The sequence below is a fragment of the Lynx canadensis genome, chromosome C1 (assembly GCF_007474595.2).
Source record: "Lynx canadensis isolate LIC74 chromosome C1, mLynCan4.pri.v2, whole genome shotgun sequence".
In the NCBI taxonomy this organism is placed as follows: Eukaryota; Metazoa; Chordata; class Mammalia; order Carnivora; family Felidae; genus Lynx; species Lynx canadensis.
Genome location: NC_044310.1, coordinates 113,558,855 through 113,581,060, shown reverse-complemented (window position 1 = coordinate 113,581,060; position 22,206 = coordinate 113,558,855). Strand labels below are relative to the sequence as shown.

The following is a 22,206-nucleotide window of genomic DNA, read 5'->3' as shown; positions in this document are numbered from 1 at the left end:
TTGAATTGATAGATCGAAGGGGTAGAATACAATCTGTAGACTTTTAGCCACTTTCTGTTTTGACACTGTTCTAAAGTGAATTGCCTTCCTTCATGCTGTTTCTAAATCATGGCGGGGACTCCCTCAAATGCTGCCTTGAGAAGGATTCCAAAGTCACAAATGGCATTATTGAGAAAGATGAAATAATCCATTCTGACTTCAAAAGTAGCACTTGTGCATTTAGCTGATTTTTTCTTCTTTCTCCCTACTGGGGAGATGGGGGTGGGGTTTGGTATAGATGTTTCTCAACACTGTGGCATTTCTGCCAACAGCAAGCATGACTGAGACAGGATTATACGCAGAAATGGCACATGGCAGCTGTGGCATGGGGAGCTGAGCTGGAAACACTCACTTGCAGGCATTTCCAGTCTACTCCCATCTCTTTCCTACTTGTTTGTTTTTGGACTTGCCGTCAGAGAACTGAGCAGGGCTGTGCTCTAAGAGCAGGGAGCTTTTGGATAACTCACACAGCTGCCCCAGGGAAAGGGCAACCGAGGACAGTGTGAAGGATTGTGGAGGAGTGTGACCTGTAGTGAACCAGGGACACCTCAAAGCATTTCAACGTTGTCCCGCTCCCTGAGCATGTCAACAGTATTGATCACTGCACATGGCCTTACCTTAACTGGGGAGAATCCCTGAGGCATTTATCTGAATTTTTTGCTACCAGAGACTAGCCGGAACACTTGAGTGTCCTTCAAGGCTTGCTGAGTCCCCTTGCCTATTTCAGAAGCATCTGAGCTGAGGTCCATTGGACACTGAGTAGATGAAGCGAGTTTGAGGGAGGGGGGTTCCCAGACCTGTCAGATATGAATGAACTGATCAGATCAGAGGAGAATCACAGTTTCTTTAGGCCCCCATCCCCATGCCTGTGGATCCATAGAACACTCAGAGGATGGCTTGGGTTGAGCTCAACATCGGATTGTAAACCAGTGGAGAAACAGGGACATTGGTATGACCTCCTACTCTTCTACCTTCCACCCCATCACTGCCCCCCAACTGTTCCCCTTTCTGCATAGCCTCCAACTTTAGGTACAGCCTTGCTCTGGCAAATTTGTTACCACAGGAGGGATACTGACTTCAGGAAGAGAAAAAGAGGAGGAAAAGGACTGCTGTCTCTGAACTTTGTTAGAGGAGTGTTTGTGATTTTGCTCCTTCCAAAATGACAGCTTTGCCTCGGTCAGTTGGCCATCAGTGGGGATGTTTTCATTCTTGAAAAGAAGGCCACGAGAAATTTTTAAAATGTGCAAATTCAAACAATGGATATCATGAGCAAATGGGTAGAAGTTTTAGAACGGTTGTACCTGGTACAGAGAAAGAACATATCAAAGATGGTGGCTGAAAGGAGATCCTTCCATGTCAGACAAGCAGACAAACAGAGTCCTGTTGTCCCTGCTAAGGAGGCAGGTGGCTTTTGTTAAACTTCTTACCTTCCTTCATGAAGCTGGTTTGTGAATTCTTTTTTTTTTTTAACGTTTATTTATTTTTGAGACAGAGAGCATGAACGGGGGAGGGTCAGAGAGAGGGAGACACAGAATCTGAAACAGGCTCCAGGCTCTGAGCTGTCAGCACAGAGCCCGACACGGGGCTCGAACTCACAGACCGCGAGATCGTGACCTGAGCCGAAGTCAGCCGCTTAACCGACTGAGCCACACAGGCGCCCGGTTTGTGAATTCTTTAAATGGAGGCAGTGTTACCGTGCAGAACACATGAGATAACATGGTTGAGTGCTTAGTCTATTGCCAGGTGTGGTGGGCAGTGTGAGCCATAGGCAATTTCTTGATGGATATCAAGGCCTTACCCTTTGACCCATTAACTAACTTCTGGAGATCTAGCTCAAAGAGGAGGAAACATCTAAACAACGACAACAAATGATTAGTGCAAGAATATGCTCATAGCGGCATGGTTGATGAGCGGACCCTCAGAAACATTCTATTGGTAGCAGTGTTTGGAGGCTGCTGCTTGCCTTCAGAAATGTAAGACTATCATTAGCAGGCCTGGCTGGGATCTAGGGATGTTTTCCTGGACTATGGGGATTTGAGAGTTGAATGATTCGCCTGCTGTGGTACTGGGGGCTGCCCCAGGTATCTAACCTCCCTATCTGGCCACCTTAGTGGAAAGGTGAACTCAGGCGGCCAATTAAGGCAGGGCATTCCCCCCACTTTTGGAAATCGCTGTCTTTTTTAGTGTGTAAGTGCCTGTAAGAGTGTCTTTAGAAGGCTGAACCTAGCATCATGCAAAGACAGACCATTCACAGCCTTGAAAGGAAAGATTTGCAGGAACTGTGATGTGTCCATGACTATTTAGATGAGAATATTGTGTTATGCTACCTGAATAAGCCTGCTGCTTTGTTGTGGAGATTAGTTTGGAGTTTAAAAGAGACAAATGGTAGGGATAGAAACTAAGATGTGGTTGGCTGCTGGGTTTGCAATACAAATTCCAAATGGCTTTCATAACATAACACCTATTCACAATTTATAAGGTATCCCGGGCTCTCTCTTTATTGACCTACCAGAAGTGACTCTGGAACATTTTTTTTATTTTCCTGTAACTGCCTGATGTAAACACATCCTCTAATCATCCTCCAATAAACATGGACCAGTTTTCCCTCACTTAGGCAAAGGATAATCTTCTTCTGCGTCTTCCTGGTTCTAGTCTATGCACACTTAGTATTCCCCACCTCTAGTCTTCCCACCGCCCCCCCCCCCGCCCCGCAACCCATGCTGCTGAAAATCTTCATAGCTTGAAATCAGGTGGCTGTCACTTTAATTTTTCTAAACTTGAATGATAACTTAGCAAACATAAACTCTACCTGTTTATCTTTCTGGTCTGACCTCTTCCATGGCCCCTGGCCCTCCCTGCCCCATATTATGTTCAGAAATGACAAGTTCCCTGTAATCCCCAGGTATGCCATTTTGCTATTATATCCAAACCTTCCCACACAATGTGCCACTTATTTGCTGAAAAGCCTGGCGGGGCACACTCACTTCTCTCCTTCCCCCGCTTCCTTCCAGGAAAGCATCACCTCCCTTGTGAAACCTTTGCTTGTATAGTTATTTCTTCTACCAGGCCCCCTTTGGGACCTTTTGTGTCCTTCTTTTAGCACATCCACGTTGTAACAAACTTGTTTCATGTGTATCTCTCTAAACTTTGTCCCCTGCTTGGCCCATGGTTGACTTGCAGTACATATTTATTCAGTGGATGAGTGTAATTGCTTTCCTGTCTGATTCCTTAGAAAATGTTGATGCTTACCCCTTTACCCCCCACCCCAACTGGGGTCTTTGATGACCTTCTTGAAGATAACACTCCAGAAAACAGGAGTGGGAATAGTCTCGCAGGTACATCTGAACAAAGCCGACGTATTTCTTTCCCTTTAAGATCTTGCAGCTGAATGCAGAATGATCCTGAAATTAAGGTCAGCACCAGGTGGTTGTTTATATCAGCTGTCAGATTGCAGAATAAAAAATGGCTTTTATATGTTTGATTTTTATTGTTTTCCAGGGCAATGTCACTTTTTCCTGCTCCGAACCACAAATTGTTCCCATCACATTTGTCAACTCCAGCAGCAGTTATTTGCTGCTGCCCGGCACCCCCCAAATTGATGGGCTCTCAGTGAGTTTCCAGTTTCGAACATGGAACAAGGATGGTCTGCTTCTGTCCACAGAGCTGTCTGAGGGCTCGGGGACCCTGCTGCTGAGCCTGGAGGGTGGAACCGTGAGACTCGTGATTCAGAAAATGACAGAACGCACAGCTGAGATCCTCACAGGTACGGTGTGCTGACAGCCACTAGCTCGGTTTCTGGTTTGGCCAAGTTGACAGATGTTTGAGATTCTGACTAAAACATATAGAATCCAGCTCGGGGATGTGGGATGACCCAGTATTCACAGATTTACTCTAAGTATGAAGAGGCAACATTTTTAAAAAATATTTTTAAGTTTTTGAAGGTTTATTTATTTTTGAGAGAGAGAGAGACAGAGAGACAGAGAGGCAGAGAGGCAGACAAAGGCAGAGAGAGAGGGAGTCACAGGATCCGAAGCAGGCTCCAGGCTCCGAGCTGTCAGCACAGAGTCTGATGCTAAGCTCAAACTCATGAACTGTGAGATCAAGACCTGAGCTGAAGTTCGATGCTTAACAGACTGAGCCACCCAGGTGCCCTGAAGAGGCAACATTTTTAACTTTTTTTTTCCTAAACAAAACAAAACACCACTGAATTCAGATGTATCTATTGAACCTTTGAAAAGTCTCTTAATTCCCTTGTTCCTCGTCAGACTGGTTCCAGTCATGGGAATAAGAATTTCTATCTAAATAGGACATAATATAGACCATTTACGGAGCACTTTGCTGGGTCTGGACAGACCTGGCATCTATTATATAGAATCTTCATCATGCCTGTTCAAGGAAGGTATTTTATAGGTACTTTATAGAGGAGGAAATGAAAAGTCACAGAAGCTAAGGAACTTTCAAAATCACATGTTAATAAGTGACGGAGTTACAATTTCATCCTGAATCTGTCTGACTTCGACGGCTGCAGTTTCATTGTATACCACACACATGACCACGGACCTTTTACAGCCACCAAATTTTATTTCAAGTAAAAATTAGCAAGTTTTAAGAAAAAAGTTTTTAACATAATATTTTTAAGGTGTTATGTGAACTGATACATACATCATCTAGGTACAGCAAAAAAAAATTAAGTTTATTTTATTTATTCATTTAGGGGGAGGTGCAGAGAGAGAGAGAGAGAGAGAGAGAGAGAGAGTTCCAAGTAGGCTCCATGCTGTCAGTGCAGAGCCCTATGTGGGGCTTGATCTTTTGAACTATAAGATCATGAACTATAAGATCATGACCTGAGCCAATACCAAAAGTCAGACATTTAACTGACTGAGCCACACAGGAGCCCCATAGGTATGGCCATATTGTTTTAAATGGTCCTCGAATTGCTGAAGTGTGGAAAGTACATACTTGGTAATATAATATAGATTCTAATATGTAGCAGTATGGAATAGATTTATGGATAAGTCATGTTTTTCCAAACTCTGACTCTTTCATTTGCTGTTTCTGCAGCATGGAATGGTAGAACTTTCTCCATGTTTCCCTGTTTGTCATCTTACTGTCTCCTGTCTTTCCAGAAGCAGTACTTATAGCTTACTACGGTTAGACCACATTCCACACATTATATTAGGGGCCAAGGCCAGTTCCTAGGTCAACACATCATTTGAAAAGCCTCCCTGCTTTACAGTCTGCATCAAACACCCCTCCTCTGTGCATTTTGAGCCAATATCCATCCTGAATTACACTCTATTACATTTTTCTTTAAATGTCTTTCTTTTCCCACTGGACTGTGAGTTTTGTTCTCCAAATAAATTAGAAAAAATTGACTTAAATAGTAAAGGACATGCCTTAATACCTAAGATCAGGTCAGACTGCGGGAGAACCTCATATGCCAATAAGTGAACAAAAAAATCCACTGAACCCCTGGAACAATGGGAGAGCCTGGGTCTGGAACTTAGATTCAAAAGGTACTTCCTTTCCTTACTGTTCTATGTCCCTGAATACACTTGGCTTTGTCTCACTTGTCAGTGAGAGTGTATTAGTTATCTATGGTTGTGTAACAAACTGGACCCAAAGGTAGTGGTTGAAAATGTTAATTGTGTGCTAATTTATAAGAGTTGGGAATCCAGGGGCACCTTGGCTGGACAATTCTGGCTGCAACTAAGTTGTTGGCAGGGGCTACCTTCATCTTCAACTTCAACTCTGAGTAAGTCTGCTTCCAAGCTAACGCATACAGCTGTTGGCAGGCCTCAGAAGATCCATTTCCAAGCTTATCCCCTGGCCTCTCCAGAAGGCTGCCTCATGAAATGATAACACTCTGATCCCAAATGAGTGATTCAAGAAAAAGAAAGAACTCACGAGACAAAAGCTATTGTCTTTTTATAACCTAACCCTGGGAGTGGTGTTCCTTCACTGTTACATGCTCTGTTCAGTAGAAACAAGTAAATAAGTCTGGGCCTTGCCCGAACCAAGGGGATTATACAAAGCTGTGGATATTAAGAGTTGGGGATCACTGGGGACCATGTCAGGGCTTGCGTGTTACGTGAGATGGAAAAAAATTTTTCTTACGTCAGGAGACTGCTGTGATGGTGATTAACAGAGATAATGCATCTGAAATCCTAAGCCCAGTGTTGAGAAGCTCTTTAGCAAATTTCTCTCCCCTACTGACTCAAGACCTATCGCTAGAAGGGACCTCACCGCATAGTCGTAAAAGCGGAGCCAATTTGTGCAATCACAGGAAATACTTTCATAAAATTTATAAAATTTCCAGTAATGGAGGTGAGTTGATCACTTAGAAACAGTATTTTTCATGTTCAGAGTTACAGAAGTTCAACTGCAACCCTCCTTATTTGAAGAAGAAAAATGTGAGCTGGTGCTAGGCTGTTTCTCTCTCTAATCGGTGAGATGTTCGAGTACAGAGACTTGTAGGCCTGAGGTCAATAACGCAGTTTTAATATAGTTTAGGCCCTGGCGGCACTGTGCTCTACAGCAGCCAGGTGCTGCCTGTGTTATTAAGCACATGTCAGTCCATTAAAACACGTTTATGACGGAGAGAGGCTGCTGAAAGCTGTCACGTTACCCAGCTTCAGAAAGGGGGGAAAATCATCCGTTATTTCAGACCTGTCTCTCAAAAAATGAAATGAGGGGCACCTGGGTGGCTCAGTCGGTTAAGCGTCCGACTTCAGCTCAGATCACGATCTCACGGTCCGTGAGTTCGAGCCCCGCGTCAGGCTCTGGGCTGATGGCTCAGAGCCTGGAGCCTGCTTCCGATTCTGTGTCTCCCTCTCTCTCTGCCCCTCCCCCATTCATGCTCTGTCTCTCTCTGTCTCAAAAATAAATAAACGTTAAAAAAATTAAAAAAAAATGAAACGAGTAAAAGGAAGTTTGAAAAATGTGCTGACTGGGTTCCTGAAGTCTGGCTCGGAAAACTCTTGCTTTATTCTTTCCCCACGAAGAGTTTCTGAATTTTGGAAAACTGGAACTTCTTTCATTTTGAATTTGAAATGGCGTTAGGCTTGGTGTCTGCTGGACTTTTTCTACCTCATCGGGGGGGGGGGTGGCGTCAGGCAAAACAAAAACAACCAACAAACAAAAAGTCCAACAAAGCTAGTTTTCCCTTTCCTTCCATTTCTCAGGAAACTTATTTTCAAAGTCCTTGAGATCATAGTGGCTTTCCAAGGGATGACAGCCCCAAATGAGAAATCAGAAAGTGATGATCATTGTCCCAGTAAGGTTGGAGGCTCTCTGGGGCCACCTTGACATGGTACCTCCTGGGAAACAGAAGCAAAGCCACTTTTGGTTAGTGGGACAGGGAATCCAGATACTTAGCAATTGATTTGAGACTAGGTCAGGTGTTTCTACCATCTAAAAGAGAAGGTAACCCCCGTGAAAATGGACATGCAGAGATGTCTGGAACATTCACTTCTGTTTCCAGAGCTTCATACAGGATGTGTGTGGCCTTTTGTTGAGGACATCCTTTCATTGTGAGTGATGTGGTTGTAGAATCAGCAATCATTGTAGATGCCTTACAAGTTAGGCATTGCTCCTGGGCCTTGTCATATGCCGCAGGACAAAACACATCCCTGAAAACTTATGAAGTGGTTATTATTTTACCAAAATGGGTAGGAAGAAACTGGGAACCAAAAAAAAAATAAGTGCAAGTGACGAAGATGGTGTTTAACATCAGGTCTTTCCTTAGGATTCCCAAGTTCATGGTCTTTTTACGGGAACTTGCTGCCATCCATATTCATTTTATATTATCAAATGTTTAAGTAATTCAAATGTAAAACTCTACTTTAGATGAAAGATCTATAGACAAATGTTCAATAGGCTGTTATGGTAAATAGCTATTTCGTATTTAAAGTTAAGCATTTTATTTGGTCACCCTATTGTTGGCAGATCCCTGGTTTAGAAGAGATTGACACAAGATGAGTCCATCCTCTTTAAGACTTCTTACGTTTTATGGGGCACCTGGGTGGCTCAGTTGGTTAAGTGGGTGACTTCGGCTCAGGTCATGATCTCACAGTTCATGGGTTCAAGCCCCACATTGGAGTCTGTGCTGGCAGCTCAGAGCCTGGAGCCTGCTTTGGATTCTGTGTCTCCCTCTCTCTCTGCCCTCCCCCACTTGCACTCTATGTCTCTCTCTCTCTCAAAAATAAACATTAAAAAAAGACTTGTATTTTAGCTATGTTTGCCTATATAATATTGTAATAGTGTAAAACAAATAATCCACATCTACATATCAACATACACATACTTCCCAGTATTCATTATGTATACATGACATAAATGCTTAGTGCTGATTCCTTAGTAAGATTATCTAAGGACTAAGGGTAGTAAGCAGCAAGAGGTACTAATTAGAGTCTGTCTTCTCCCCAAGGCTTTACCCTCTATTGTATAGCTTTTCCCATTCTGGTCACCTCTGTGCTCCAAACCCCACATGGAAGTCTTGGGGCTGCATTGATCCCTACCTTCAAGGGGTCCTGCTGCACAGTGAGACTTGCCATTTCTCCTTTCAGGAATCACAAGAGATATACAGGCAAATATTAAATAAATGAACAAACACCTGGAGTTTCTACTTTGTTCATTTCAAACTCCCAGTTCTTTACCATGTGTCACAGTGACCACTCCATCTCTCAAGTCCACACCTGTTCATTGAGCAGTAGATACTATGTTCTATTTTTTTCTTCTTTGAGAAAAAGAAGGAGAGAGAACAAGGGGAGAGAGAGAGAGAGAGAGAGGGAGAGAGAATGAATCACAAGCAGGCTCCATGCCCAGCATGGAGCCCGGTGTAAGACTTGATCTCATAATCATGAGATCATGACCTGAGTCTAAATCAAGAGTTGTTCGCTTAACCATCTGAGCCACCCACGCGCCCCTATGTTCTATTTTTTAATGTAGGAAATAGATGCTGTTTTAAAGACTCTTAAACAGATGCTAAGAATTGAGATTGGTATTGTCCAAACTCGTCTGAATTACTAAGAAAACAGGGAGTTATATAAAGGTAAAGAATGCCACCTGGTCTGTTTCTTTGGAGAATTAGGAAGGAGGATTTTGATTTTCACATGAAACATTAAATAATCTAAAGAAAAATCTGGTACCACTGTCATTATTTTAATGTGATCTGAAATTTCAATGTTATTTGTATTTTTTGGATGGGAGAATGTTGGGGAATGAGAAGAGGAAGAAAGAGGCCTGGGGGCTTTAGTCATTAAAGTTTGAAATCTGTTTTGTTTTTTTTTTTTTTCCACTGTGGTGCTTCTCAAAATGTCAACTGCTCTCTGAAAAGTGAGTCTGGGCAAAGAGCTTGAACACAGGCTTTAGAATTCAGGGCTCTAGCTTACCTGGGCTCTACAGTGATGCAGAATATGAGTAACTCTTATTCTGTTAGACCTCATTGTTCTGTTTTGTTAAAGGAGAGACTTGGTCTAGAATTAGTAAAGCCTTTTCTAATCCTTTATATGAATTTCTGAAGAACAACAGATGTCAACCCTTTTCCTTATTATGAAATCATCAACCTGAGAGTCTTCTTTTGAAAATAGGGTAAATGGCCTTGATTGGAGATATGAAAGGCCAAGTCCCCAGTCAGAGGTAATGATTCTCAACTCCCAAAATTGTGATACATTTTTTGAGGTAAGAAAGGTGAACTTGACCTTTGTCATACAGTGATTTTTGTGAATTAGATGCTTGGGTTTCCCAGAAAGTTCATGTGTGTGACCCTCAGTGATGTGTATAGAGTTAGGAGCCAAAGATCCCAATATGAGAAGTTGTTTTTTTTGGAAACTACCTTAAATCTAACTATAATAGTGTGTGTGTGTGTGTGTGTGTGTGTGTGTGTGTGTTGGTTAGGGGGCAATAAGAATGTACAGGCTCTTCAAACTGTGTTAACAGAGGAACACTTGTAGGTTCTAAAGCTATCACATGTGGAGAAAAAATAAGACAGAGACATGGCAAGGGTCTCTGAATAAGGCTTTCTCATAGTTGAATTTTTAAAAATGTATTTATTTATTCTGAGGAGGAACAGAGAGAGAAGGAAAGAAAGAATCCCAAGTAGGCTCTGCACTGTCAATGTACAGCCTGACATGGGGCTCAAACTCACAAACTGTGAGGTCATGACCCGAGCCGAAATCAAGAGTCGTGCATTTAACTGCCTGAGCCACCCAGGTGCCCTATAGTTGAGGGTTTTTATGGTTATGTCACTGAGCAAGTACAATAGGGACCAGTAAGGCCAAACCGTGTGAAGAGCACTTTTGCTTTTCCATTAGAGGAATAAACTATCCAGAGCTTTCCTTGGTGTCACTAGAGGTATTGAGCTCTCGGTGGAGTTTTTGGGATTACACAATGAGTCTCGGCCATGCTGAATGGAACCTGGGAAATGGAAGTGGAAGTCTCCAGACCTCAACCTAACAGCTGGGCATCATGGAATGATTATAGCCTGGGAAGATGGAAAGTAAAAACCAGTACCCAGGCACAGAACAGAATTCTTGCACAAGAGGAGATACAACTAGCAAAGATCCACAAATCAACCAGATATCAAGGGGAATTTTTCAGTTGAGGCAAAGAGCATATTTTGAAGAGGCCCTCTCACCTCATCCTATTTAATCCCTAGGTAAAAGCAATTGTTTTCAACCATTTTGTAACTTTCATATTTCCATATAATGGCTTTGAATAGGAAGATTTCTAGAAAGAGCATTCCAAAAATATCAATTAAGCAATCCATTTTAATCAGCTATCGATTTTCCATACTTAGTAGACTTTTGGGACTGAAGATAAGGTGAAATTCTAGTGGCATAACCTAGGTCAACAGCTAGATGGGCATTTCTTTGATCGTTATTTAACATCGACTGTGTTTAAATTAAATAAGTCCTACAATTATGGTCAACACCACCCCACTTACCTTTTAGAATACATTTCAAATGGTTTCTCAAGAAACCTTGCCAAAGCTGGCCAGATGCCCCGTCACATAGTCTTCTAGCTCTCTCTGATGTAGTATTTACCCGTGTGTGTGTGTGTGTGTGTGTGTGTGTGCGCATTATGACTACTATAACAAAACACCATAGACTAGGTGACTTAGGAACTTATTTTTGCACAGTTAATAAGACCTTATATCTTTTTTATTATAAGGACATCTATCATATTGGATATGGGCCTGGTCATATAACCTCATTTTTCCTCAGTTACTTCATTAAAGGTTCTCATCTCCAAATACAGACACATTCTCAGGTACTGGAAGTAAGGACCTCAGCCTGTGAATTTGGGAAAAACACCATTCAGCGCATAACAAGGTATATCAATCATGTGTCTATTAATTGGTTTTTGGTTGCTTCTCTGTCCACTAGAACATAAAGCTCCATGGGAACCAGAATACTGCCACGCCCATCACTATTTGCCCAAGGCGTAGTATAGCACCTTGCTTATCACAGGTTTTCAATAACTATTTGCCCAGTATATAAGCAACTGTCTAAATGAATAAACCAGTAAGGTTGACCTCCAAAACAATTTGGAGGGATATCATTTTAACAGTGAAAGGAGAGGTAATCGTACTTTTTTTTTTTTTTTTTTTTTTAACAAATGTTCATATTACCACAGTTATATGCTGCCTACTGTGTCAAACCTGGGAATGAGCTACCCTCAGGGGAAGTGCTAATTAGACAAAGGCCAGTAGAGCTACCAGAGGTGGAGAGATGGCTGGGAGAGCTGCATCATGCAGGATAGAAGTGCTCGCCCTGATTACTACTTGTGGCCAGATGGTTTTAGGCTACGACCCTGCAATTATCGGAGCTGCTCCCCAAATATCACCCTTTTTCATATAAGCTGTTTATATCTAGCCACCATCTGCACATCAAGTAAACATGATAACTTTGTGAACTTTGTCCTCTGCTTCAATTAAGTTGTCATTAATGCCTCTGTATTTGAGCTAAGATAATGTTGATGACAGAATCCCATTAACAAGGGCAAAGACATAAATAGCCACAGGGCTGTGACTGTCACAACAAGCTGTCTGCCGGGCACAGAGTTCAAGTTTCGGAAGACAGAAAAGTGATGAGGTGTTCCAAGTTATGGGAAACTGAGAAATGCAATTGCCTGAGCTTCGAGATATCCTGCAAAGGTTGGGAATGTTTCCCAAAACAGTGATCTCTTGGACGTCTGTAGCTTTTTCCAGTCTGATTAATGACAGTGGGATCATTTTATTTCTTAACTGACTCTTCCTTCCTCACCATTCACTCAAAAGAGTAACTGAGGGAGCTAGGTTTTTATTATTACATCAGATATTACACTCTAATAGTCAATCCTGATCTCACTTCCTTTGCTCTTTCCTAGTTTCTGCTTTGATAATTCCCTCATATAATTTGCATTACCTTCATTTAATTCAGGAAGGTTTTGAAGTTTCTACTCTCTGCTGGCACTGTATGTATGCTCAGACCTGAGGATTGGGGCATTGGCCACTGGGAGCCCATGGGTACAGTTGGAAGAGATGGTCTTGGGGCATTTGTGATGCAAGAGGATGTATGCTCAGGATAGTGGGGGATCATGGAGGACAGGAAGCCAGATGAGTGAGAAGGGAAAGGTTTTCTAGGGGCAGGGGCAAGGACAGCTTGTTTTGAAGAGTGGATAGAATTTGGCCAAACGAAGAGGGAAGGAAAGGATGTTCCAATTCAAGGAAAGAAGTAGGAGATCTAGGAGGCTAAGACTCCATGGCTGGCTCAGGATGACTGGGTCACGGAGGACGAAGGAGGACAGTCAGAAGAGAAAGCAGCGTTCTGACAGAGACATCGGAGTTGGAGCTGTATCGTGAAGGCAATAGAGAAATTATCTGTCTCTGGAGTTGAGCTTGATTTTTACCATGTAGATTTTGGAGTTGAGCATTCAAGTCAATATCACAGAAACAAGGGCTTTACCATCAACCACAAGTACGTCACATTTCCTGCCTGACTCTAGTGGATGGCAGAACCGGATGTTTTCCTTACATACCCTGACCAAGGAGGGTCTTCAGGATCCAGGTCACTTTGATGTATAGGCTGGGCTTTAACAACTAGGAAAGGTTTGACCTGTGATTTATGGCCCAGGCACCAGGGAGAGCCCTGCTACTGACACTTGGCAGTGGAGATTCAGCTGGTGAGATGCTCAATCAATCAGTGAGCATTTGGAGAGGGCAGAATGCTGTCCTGTTGATGCTGAGGGGGATACCAAAACAAGACTCAGACTCTGACCCCCAGGAACTCATCTCAGTGGGAGATGAGACTTACAGCTATGCATTAAGCATAATGCATGGTTCAACACAATAAATAATATGAACTAACTGCATAGATCAGATAGCAGATGTTATAGGGATTGAGATGGAGAAATCACTGTGTTGGTCTAGTCAAGGTAAACCTGCTTTGCTCATTTCTTGGTTTATTAACCTATTCACTCAATCATTAGGCACTTGTTATGTGCTCTGCCCTGTGCTTGGTGCCTATGATAGAAAGTTAAAAAAAAAAGAAGGATGCTTCCTTGTTCTTACAGTTGAGGAGAAGAAGCTCTCTAAGACAAATACTGGGGATTGGAAGGTAGGGAAATGGGCTTGGTTATTGAAAGCTGGGAGTGGAGGCACCGATTAGGTAAGTGGATTCACTTAGAGCATAATGAATGCACTAGCTTAGTTACAGTAGGGAGTTTGCATAGGAATATTGGGAAATGGGATTGAGACAATAGATGGAAATTCGATTGTCAAGCTAAGCAGTTTGAGATTCATTCTCCAAGCTCCATGACCCACTGGAAGGACAAGCTGTGGGGTACTCCTTAGACAGTTCAATGTAGTGGGCTGTCCAGCACCAGAAGGAAGTCGGAGGCTGGGGAAAGAGGGAGGTCGTCACAAAATTCCCCAGCTGTGGTGATAAATAATAGAATAATGGCTGGGGAAGGAATTGGAAGAAAAATATGAATTCAATCTACCATATAGGGAAGGGTTAATAAAATTTGATAATTGATGGATAAAATGTATCCAAGGAAAACAGAACTCAGGACCTAAATCATAGCATAGTGGTACTAATAATTGTAATATGCTCTTTTACCATGTGATTTACATTTTAAGACTGCTTTATTCAATTATTTATGTATTCCCTACTTTGTTCTCACAAAAAATTGAAACTACCTTTGAACTATTAAGTTAACAGTGGACATGACAGGATGTGGGAAAATCAGCTGAATTGGGTTTTCTGGAGAAGATAAAGCCTAGAAACTTCCAAGTCAAGCTGGGTAATTCTGTCTCTATTTTACAGATGAGGAAGCAGGTGTCGAGGGATGAAGAAATCTGTCTAAATTCCTAGAAATTATAAGTGGCACGGCTTTGAGCAAGGGGTAACGGGTGAATAGAGGCATCAAGGAAATATGTGACAAGTTATATCCAGGGTTGGAAATAGAGTCATCAGGGATGTGCCTCTGGCCTGGGCTGAATCTCTGCATGCTGGCCTGTGCTGTATCAGCTGATGCTTAGAGGTCCTGCGACAGCCATGATGTTCCAAAGATTCTGTGTTCAAACCATCAGGAGAGACAGTGAAATAAGGTGAAATCTAAATGCAAATATCTATTAGGCATTTGAGGACAAGAGAAATACAGAAAGATAGGGTGGGGTTGAGAGAGAGCAGCAGGGCTCTGTAGACTGAAAAATTAGTTAATGTGTCATTCTCAACCAAGGGAGATTCTCCACCCTTCCACCCCAGCCTCCCATTCCCCCAAACCTACCCAAGGGACTTTTGTCAATATCTGGAGATATTTGTGGTGCTGGGAGTAGGGGGGCTGTTACTGGCATTTGGTGAGTCAGGGGTGCTGCTAAACGTCCTACATAAGGGGCGTATTACAGAACGCCCTACCCCCAACAAAGAATTATCCAATCCAAATTATCCAGGGACAGTGTTGAAGAACTTTGCTTCTAGAAAAACCTTACTCTTCTTAAAAAAAAAAAAAAAAAAAAAAAGTTTAGGCCTTTCAGAATATTACTTAACTGCTCTGAGTCTCAATTCCATCAGATGTGAACTATCAGTCGCTGTGAAGTTCTCATTACAAAAAGTATACAAAATGGCTTATTAAACGCTCGGTAAGATTACTTATCTGGAAAAATAGCATCGAAGTAATGGCGATTAGCTAGAATTCCACGTCCGATCTAAGTAGACGTTCTAAGAAACAGAAGTTGAATTGTATTTTAATTCTTAGAAGCTAGAAGATCCACCAAAAGCAAGGACCAACGTTTGAACTCAGTATTGTCAAAACGGAAGTTTCCTTGTGAGATGAGCTGGTCGGCCATTTTGGAGATGCTCTGGCCATAGAGTCACATATGACCCAGTGGTCAGACTCCAAGGTGCTCACTGCGAGAACTGAAAGCTTAGGTCTACACAGAAATTGGCACACATGTTCACAGAAACTCTATTTATAATACCCCTAAATGAAAACAACCCAGATGTCCATCAGCTAGTGAATGGAAAAATAAAATGTGAGATAGCCATACCATAGAGTATATAATTCAGCAATATAAAAATATCCTGACACAAGCTACAGCAAAGGATGAACCTTGAAAACGTGTTAGATGACAGAAGCCAGTCATAAAAGGGAACCCGATGCACGAATTCATGTATAGGAAATGCCAAGGACGGGGAAATCCATTCAGACAGGAAGCAGAGTAGTAGTTGACTGGGGCTGGAGGTGAGGGGGGTGAGGAGATAGGGGAGGAGGTACCTATATGTTATAACATTTCTGTCGGGCGTTACAAGTGTTTTAAAATTAATTGTGATGGTTGCCTGACTGAATATACTAAAAAAAAAAAAAAATGACTTCTGCATTTTATTTTTTTCATTTTTTTAAATGTTTATTTATTTTTGAGAGGGCAGGGGGTTGGAGGGCAGAGAGAGAGGGAGAGAGGGAATCCCAAGCAGACTCCTAACTGGTCAGCGTAGAGCCCAATGCAAGGCTCAATCTCACAAACCCTGACATCATGACCTGAGCTGAAATCAGGAGTCAGACGTTGGACCGACTGAGCCACGTGGGCACCTCTTGAATTGTGCATTTTAAATAAATGAATTGTATGGCACGTGAATTTTATCTCAATCAAGCTGTTCCAAAAATACTAATAAAGAAAAGCAAAGTTGCATTCAATGACAGAAGATAGAACTTTGCAGAAGCAATTGGCCATCAGTTCCTGCAGCAGGGGCAGGGTTGGCCTAGGAGGGGTGGAGAGAGAGAGCAGGAGCTCAGGCTGGTTCTCCGGAACCCACCCCCCTCCCTTCAATTCTGACTCCACCTCTAGTAGCCATATGACCCTGGACAGCCTCTCTGGCTTTTCATTTTAGCATCTGTAGTGGGAGGACCATGAAACTGGGCCTCCTGGACCATTGTGAGAATTAGGAATTACACATTTAAAATGCCTGGCACATCACAGGTATTCGGCACTGTTAATGTGCGTTACTAGCTATTTTTACAATTGGCCCGTATTTCAAAAGTTCATTTGCAAGCAATGATGGAAACTGCCTTTTTTTTTCCTTCATGGAGAAAAACTCCATGTTAAGTCTTAAGCAAGCACAGAGAAGTCTATCCAACCCTCTCTGTAAAGGAGCTCGCTTATTTATTTATTTATTTATTTATTTATTATTTTTTTTATTTATTGTAAAGGAGCTTTTAGACAAGTGGCTTCAGCTGAATTCTGGGACCTGGAAGCAGTTGCTTTGTTAACAAGGAGGGCCAGAAGTGGAAAAGGATGAAAATGTTTCCTATTCTTCTCAACTCAGTTTGTTAGTCTTAAAAAATAATCATAAAAGTTGGACATTTTGTTTTTAGAAACTTTGAAAATTCTAGTACTCTCTGTAAGAAAAAAAAACAACAACACACTAATCATTCCATGTCATTCCAGTATTTTCTCTTTGTAGCAATTTTTGACAAAATGCATACCATAACCACATACGCCATTTAGCCTGAGTTTTCCATTTATCTGGATATCACTTGCATTCTTGGACATTATAATTTTTGATGACTACATTATATTCCGTGTTACTAAATATGCCGTATTTGATTTAACTAACCCGCTATTGTTGGAAATACTGGTAGTTGTGAATTTTTGCTCTTAGAAATAATGGCCTCATAAACTCTCCTCCCCTTAAATCTTGGCTGTAATGCTTGTACTATTTCAGGATTAATTCTTCAGAAAAAAAATATGGGAAATGAGGTATGATATTTTTAGGGCTTTTTTTTTTTTTTTTTGATGCCCTTTGGTATTTTGCCTTCCAGAAAGAAGGTACAAACTTACGTTGCCATCAGCAACATGAAATTGCCTGTTTCCCTCTTTCTACACTAACTGTGTTGGTTTTGTATCCGTTGCCTGTCTGGCAGATGGCAAATATTTGACATCACTTTGCAGGTCAGAAAATATATGTGTGTCATCGTCCACCAATCTTTCCAGAACCCCAATCCCGCATTTTAAGCCTGGGCTCCTAAATCCTATGCATCCTTCGGGGGCCACCCTAAAGTGGCCCTGATTACCCTGTTCTACCTCCAGGAGCATTTCCCCATCGAGGTGTTCCTGGCCTCAAAGGTGGTACTTTCTCATTCTCCCCATTGAAAACTTTTCTTCTTTCAGACCTTTCACCTCAGGGAGGTTTTGGGAGGAAAGCACTCTGACAGCATCGGTTTTCCCCAATTTGTGAACAATTAATAGCATTTAAACCTGTACCTTTAAAAAAAGAATTCTTAGAAACGAAACCTTGGAGAACTTCTAGGGGTGTTATTTGGTTATAAAAATATATATTACATATATAGCCATTAACAGAATGAAGTGGGAAGGAGGGCCCAGCAGAAAGCAGATTTTTAGAAGGGAATATGTCACTTCGTTTGCCTTGGAATCTGTTCCCAACTCAGCTCCTCTAAAACCAGCCTTGTTTTTCCGGGCTTCTTTTCATCTTCCTCTTCTGAAACCTCAGATGGTGTAGTTTCCTAACCCAGGCTGCACAACCTTCCAAGGCCTGGGGCCACCCTGAAGCCTGCCTTAATTAACCCGGTGTGGGGCCCAGGGACCTGTCTTTTCAGAAGCTCCCTAGGTGCTGCCTTTTGTGTGGTCAGCCTCAGGAACCACTGTCCTCATAATTTTCCTCTGAAGAGTGAAGATTTCACACAGGGACTCGGGACCATGGAGGAAAAGATCAAAAAGATGAAACCAAAAGGAAAAGCAGACCAAAAAGGGAGGGAAAAAAAGAGAAGAAGAAAGAAAGAAAGGAAAAAAAAAAAGACAAGCAACCATGCAAACCCTCATTAAGTGACAGTGTTGAAGAGAGCGATATGGACAGTGATGTGGGATGGGGAGGGGACCAGGCAGCAGAACACAAAGGCCAGTGTTCTGGCCTTGCCACTCCCACAGGTCAGACCTCTTGTCTCAGGCCAGTGTCATCTGTGAAATGACTAGAGGATGTATCTGATTAGGCAGGACACTCTGCACGCCTCCGTTCTCTTCTTACTGGAGCCCTGATGCTGAGCAGGTCCCTGGGGGGGGGGGGCAGTATTTACATCCTCTAAGTTGGGTTAGTTACTGACGCCTCTTCCAGCTCAAACAGTCTATAGTTTGTCTGCAGATGCAGTCTCCTGTGTTATGCAAATGTATTTAAATCAGTATGCAAATGAGAATAAAAAGAAGTAAAGACCCACAGCTGGCCGTGCCCCCCAAATGCCCCTGCCGGAAGTCAAATGTTCATCGCCGGGAAACGCGTGACACAGCCTCTACCTCATTAGCAGAGTCCCCGTGGTTAGGACCCAAACTCTGGCTTTTGGGAGGAAGTACGGCCGCCAGGTTGAGCAGCCCCTGGGTTCACCCCAAGCAGATGTTCAGGGCCGCAGCCAAGGCTGCCAAGAAGCTGGCTGGAAATGCAGGGGGGTCCCTTGCATCTGGCCTGTTGTGAGCAGATGGGACCCAGCTGCCTGGTGCAGTGCAGCTGGGCTCCCAGCCTGGTGCTGTGCTGCTCCCTGGGCACCTTCTCCAACCCTATGAGGGCTCAGGGGCACATGCCTTCAGTAGCTATTCTGAGAAGCCCTGCAGACCTCTGCTCTGATTTTCAGTGCTTGCTTTCCAGCTGGTTTCTTAGGACCTGCTCCAGTAGGCTTTACCAAGTCTGATTTCTTTTACCTCCAGAAACAGCTCTTACTCTGTCCCTTGCTCTCCATTGTCACTGCTGCTACTTTGGCTGAGACCCTTATCATCTGGTCTTCTGGGGCCAGTGCAAGCAGTAGGCCCCACCCATTGTGCTTCCTGCTTTGACTCCCAGCGGTCCTCTGCCACCCCGTCTTTGCACAGTGGACCTCCAGCTAGGTCATTCCCATGCTGAAGACCCTTCATGGCCTCCCATTGTTCTAAAGCAGTGGTTTCCATTCCTGACAGCACGTTAGAGTCACCCAGGGAGCTTTTAAAAAAATGCAGACGCAGGGCGCCTGGGGGCTCAGTCTGTTGAGCATCCAACTCTTGATTTCAGCTCCAATCATGATCTCACGGTTCATGAGATCAAGCCCCACAGTGGGTTGTGTGCTGACAGCGCAGAGCCTGCTTGGGATTCTCTCTCTCTCACTCTTTCTGTCTCCCTCCTTCCCTCTCTCTCTCTCTCTCTCTCCTCTCTCTGCCTCTCTCCCCCCACTCTCTCTCCGTGTCTCAAAATAAATAAATAAACATTTCTTTTTTTTAATGCAGATACCTCGGGTCCTATCCCCAAAGGTTTTGATGGAATTGGCTTGAATAAAGCACTTTACACAATCATTTATCCAAGGAAATTGTGGAAACCCATTCCTTAGTTTTCCATGCCAGGTCCCTGGGTGAATGGATCCCTTCTCACTGGCTTTCTTCTTGTTCTCCCCCGCTTCTCATTGCAGACCCTGGCTTTTTTGTACAGGCTCTTTGACTCCTGGACTCTTGCTCTCTGAGTAGAGAACTCTTTGCACTTTTCAGAACTTCCCTAAACTGTCACCATCTCTGCTGTGAAGTCTTTCAGGGATCCTCCTATGCCATTAGTTAGGTTTTCTTTCTTCTCTGCTTCCATAGTACCACTCCACCCAAAACTGCATGCAGTGTTCTTTTCTTGCCTTTTTTGTCTGTCCCACTACCCTGAACTCGAAGGACAGAATTCTTTTTTTTTTTTTTAATATTTATTTATTTTTGAGAAAGAGAGACAATGTGGGCAAGCTGGGGAGGAGCAGGAGAGAGGGAGACAGAAGACCTGAAGCAGGCTCCTCACTCACCATAGAGAGCCTGATGTGGGGCTTGAACTCACAAACCATGAGATCATCACCTGAGCTCAAGTTGGACGCTTAACCCACTGAGCCACCCAGGCGCCCCGCAGAGGACAGTATTGTAACCCTCACTGCGTGCCTCTTCCATTTAATGGTAGCCTATAGACATCATGTGATATGCCTCTCCATCACATGGTGATGGTACTCTCCATACTTCACAATCCAGGGACCATTTTATAGTTGCTCTTCTGTCCATTTGTTTTAGCTAACATCATTGTCTGCTTATGACGCGACATGGACCGTTCTACATGCACTACTGTATTGACTACTGTATAATTATCACAACAGCCTAGAAGTCATTTCCCCCACGTTGCAGGGGAGAAAACTGAGGCAATAAGAGGAGGAAAACAACTCCGCACATAGCAAGACACAAGAAATGTCTACTGAGTGGAGACGTATGACTGTGTGCTTTTGTCACAGACACATCTTTGTGACCAGACTGATGAATAAGACTGTGTTTCCTCGAGCAAGTACTTGGCACCGACAGAGTCTTAATAGCTGATAGATTTTTTTAGAAAGAAACTATTCCCATCTTCATGACTAATTCCCAGTACAGTTTTCTTAGTAAGGTAGGCTGGCAGGGTAGTTATGCACCAAAGACATCTGAGGCAAAAGAACAAGATAGGAATTACCTTTAAAAAAAATTATCATTATTATTTACAGAGAGAGAGAGAGAAAAAAATGAGGGCACAAGTGGGGGAGGGGCAGAGGTAGAGAGAGAGAATCTTAAGCAGGCTCCGCACTCAGCAGGGAGGCTAACACAGGGCTCGATCCCGTGACCCTGCGATCATGAACTGAGCTGAAATTGAGAGCTGGATCCTCAACCTACTGAGCCATCCAGGCACCCTTAAGAGAATTACCTTTTAATAAACACTCAGGATGCCTCCAACTGTCCTAGGACATTTCCTGCCTGATCTCAATGGATCCTCTTAACAAGGACACAGAGTAGGAATTATGATCTTTGCAGACAATAAAGCCAGACTTCAGGGAAGGTAGGAATAGCCAGTGTCACCTAATTAGTTAAAGAAAAATGTTGAGATTGAGCTAGTGTATTACGTGTCTCCAAAGGTAGACGGCCTTTGCCTGGCACATCACTAGAATCTGGCTTTCCTCATCTACTTTTGCCTTTAAAAATAGTTTATTTTTAATTAAAAATTTTTTAACTTTATTTATTTATTTTGAGGGAGAGAAGGTGTGCAAGCAGAGGAGGGGCAGAGAGGTAGAGAGAGGATTCCAAGCAGGCTCTGTGCTGCCAGCACAGAGCCCGACACAGGGCTCGAACACAGGGCTGATATCATGACCTGAGCTGAAACCAAAAGTCAGACACTGAACCTACTGTGCCACCCACATGCCCCTTACTAAAAAAGAAACATAAGGCATTTGCAGGAAAATGTGAGAAAAACAAATCACCTATAATCCTACCACACAGAGATAAAATCACCATGGGCATTTTTTTGTAAGTTTATATATTTTGAGAGAGAGAGAGAGAGAATGAGCAGGGGAAGGGCAGAAAGAGAGAGGGAGAGAGAAGATCCCAAGCAGGCTCTGTGTTACCAGCACAGATCCTGACACAGGGCTCGAACTCACAAACCGTGAGATCCCGACCTGGGCGGAAATCAAGAGTCAGATGCTGAACCAACTGAGCCACCCAGGCATGGGCATTTTTAAGTTTTTCCTTTCAACCTTTTACTTTGCATTTATAGCAAGAGGTCAGTTCATTTGGCAACACCTGTAGTTGTAATATACAGACCAATTTGTGTTTTGCCCTTTTGTTTTGAACTCAAATGTATCAGACATTGTTCAGCCACTTTGAAAAAAAAAAGAGAAGTGAAG

General features: G+C 43.0%; 1 protein-coding gene across 2 annotated transcripts in view; it reads left to right on the top strand.

The window, feature by feature from the left end:
- Positions 1 to 22,206, top strand: part of CNTNAP5 (contactin associated protein family member 5) — a 798,355-nt gene that overhangs the window by 433,509 nt on the left and 342,640 nt on the right. For both annotated transcript variants that reach the window (XM_030326880.1, XM_030326879.1), the window contains exon 8: positions 3,538 to 3,802. In XM_030326880.1, the coding sequence (XP_030182740.1) occupies positions 3,538 to 3,802 (265 nt within the window). The remainder of the gene's footprint in view (positions 1 to 3,537; positions 3,803 to 22,206) is intronic.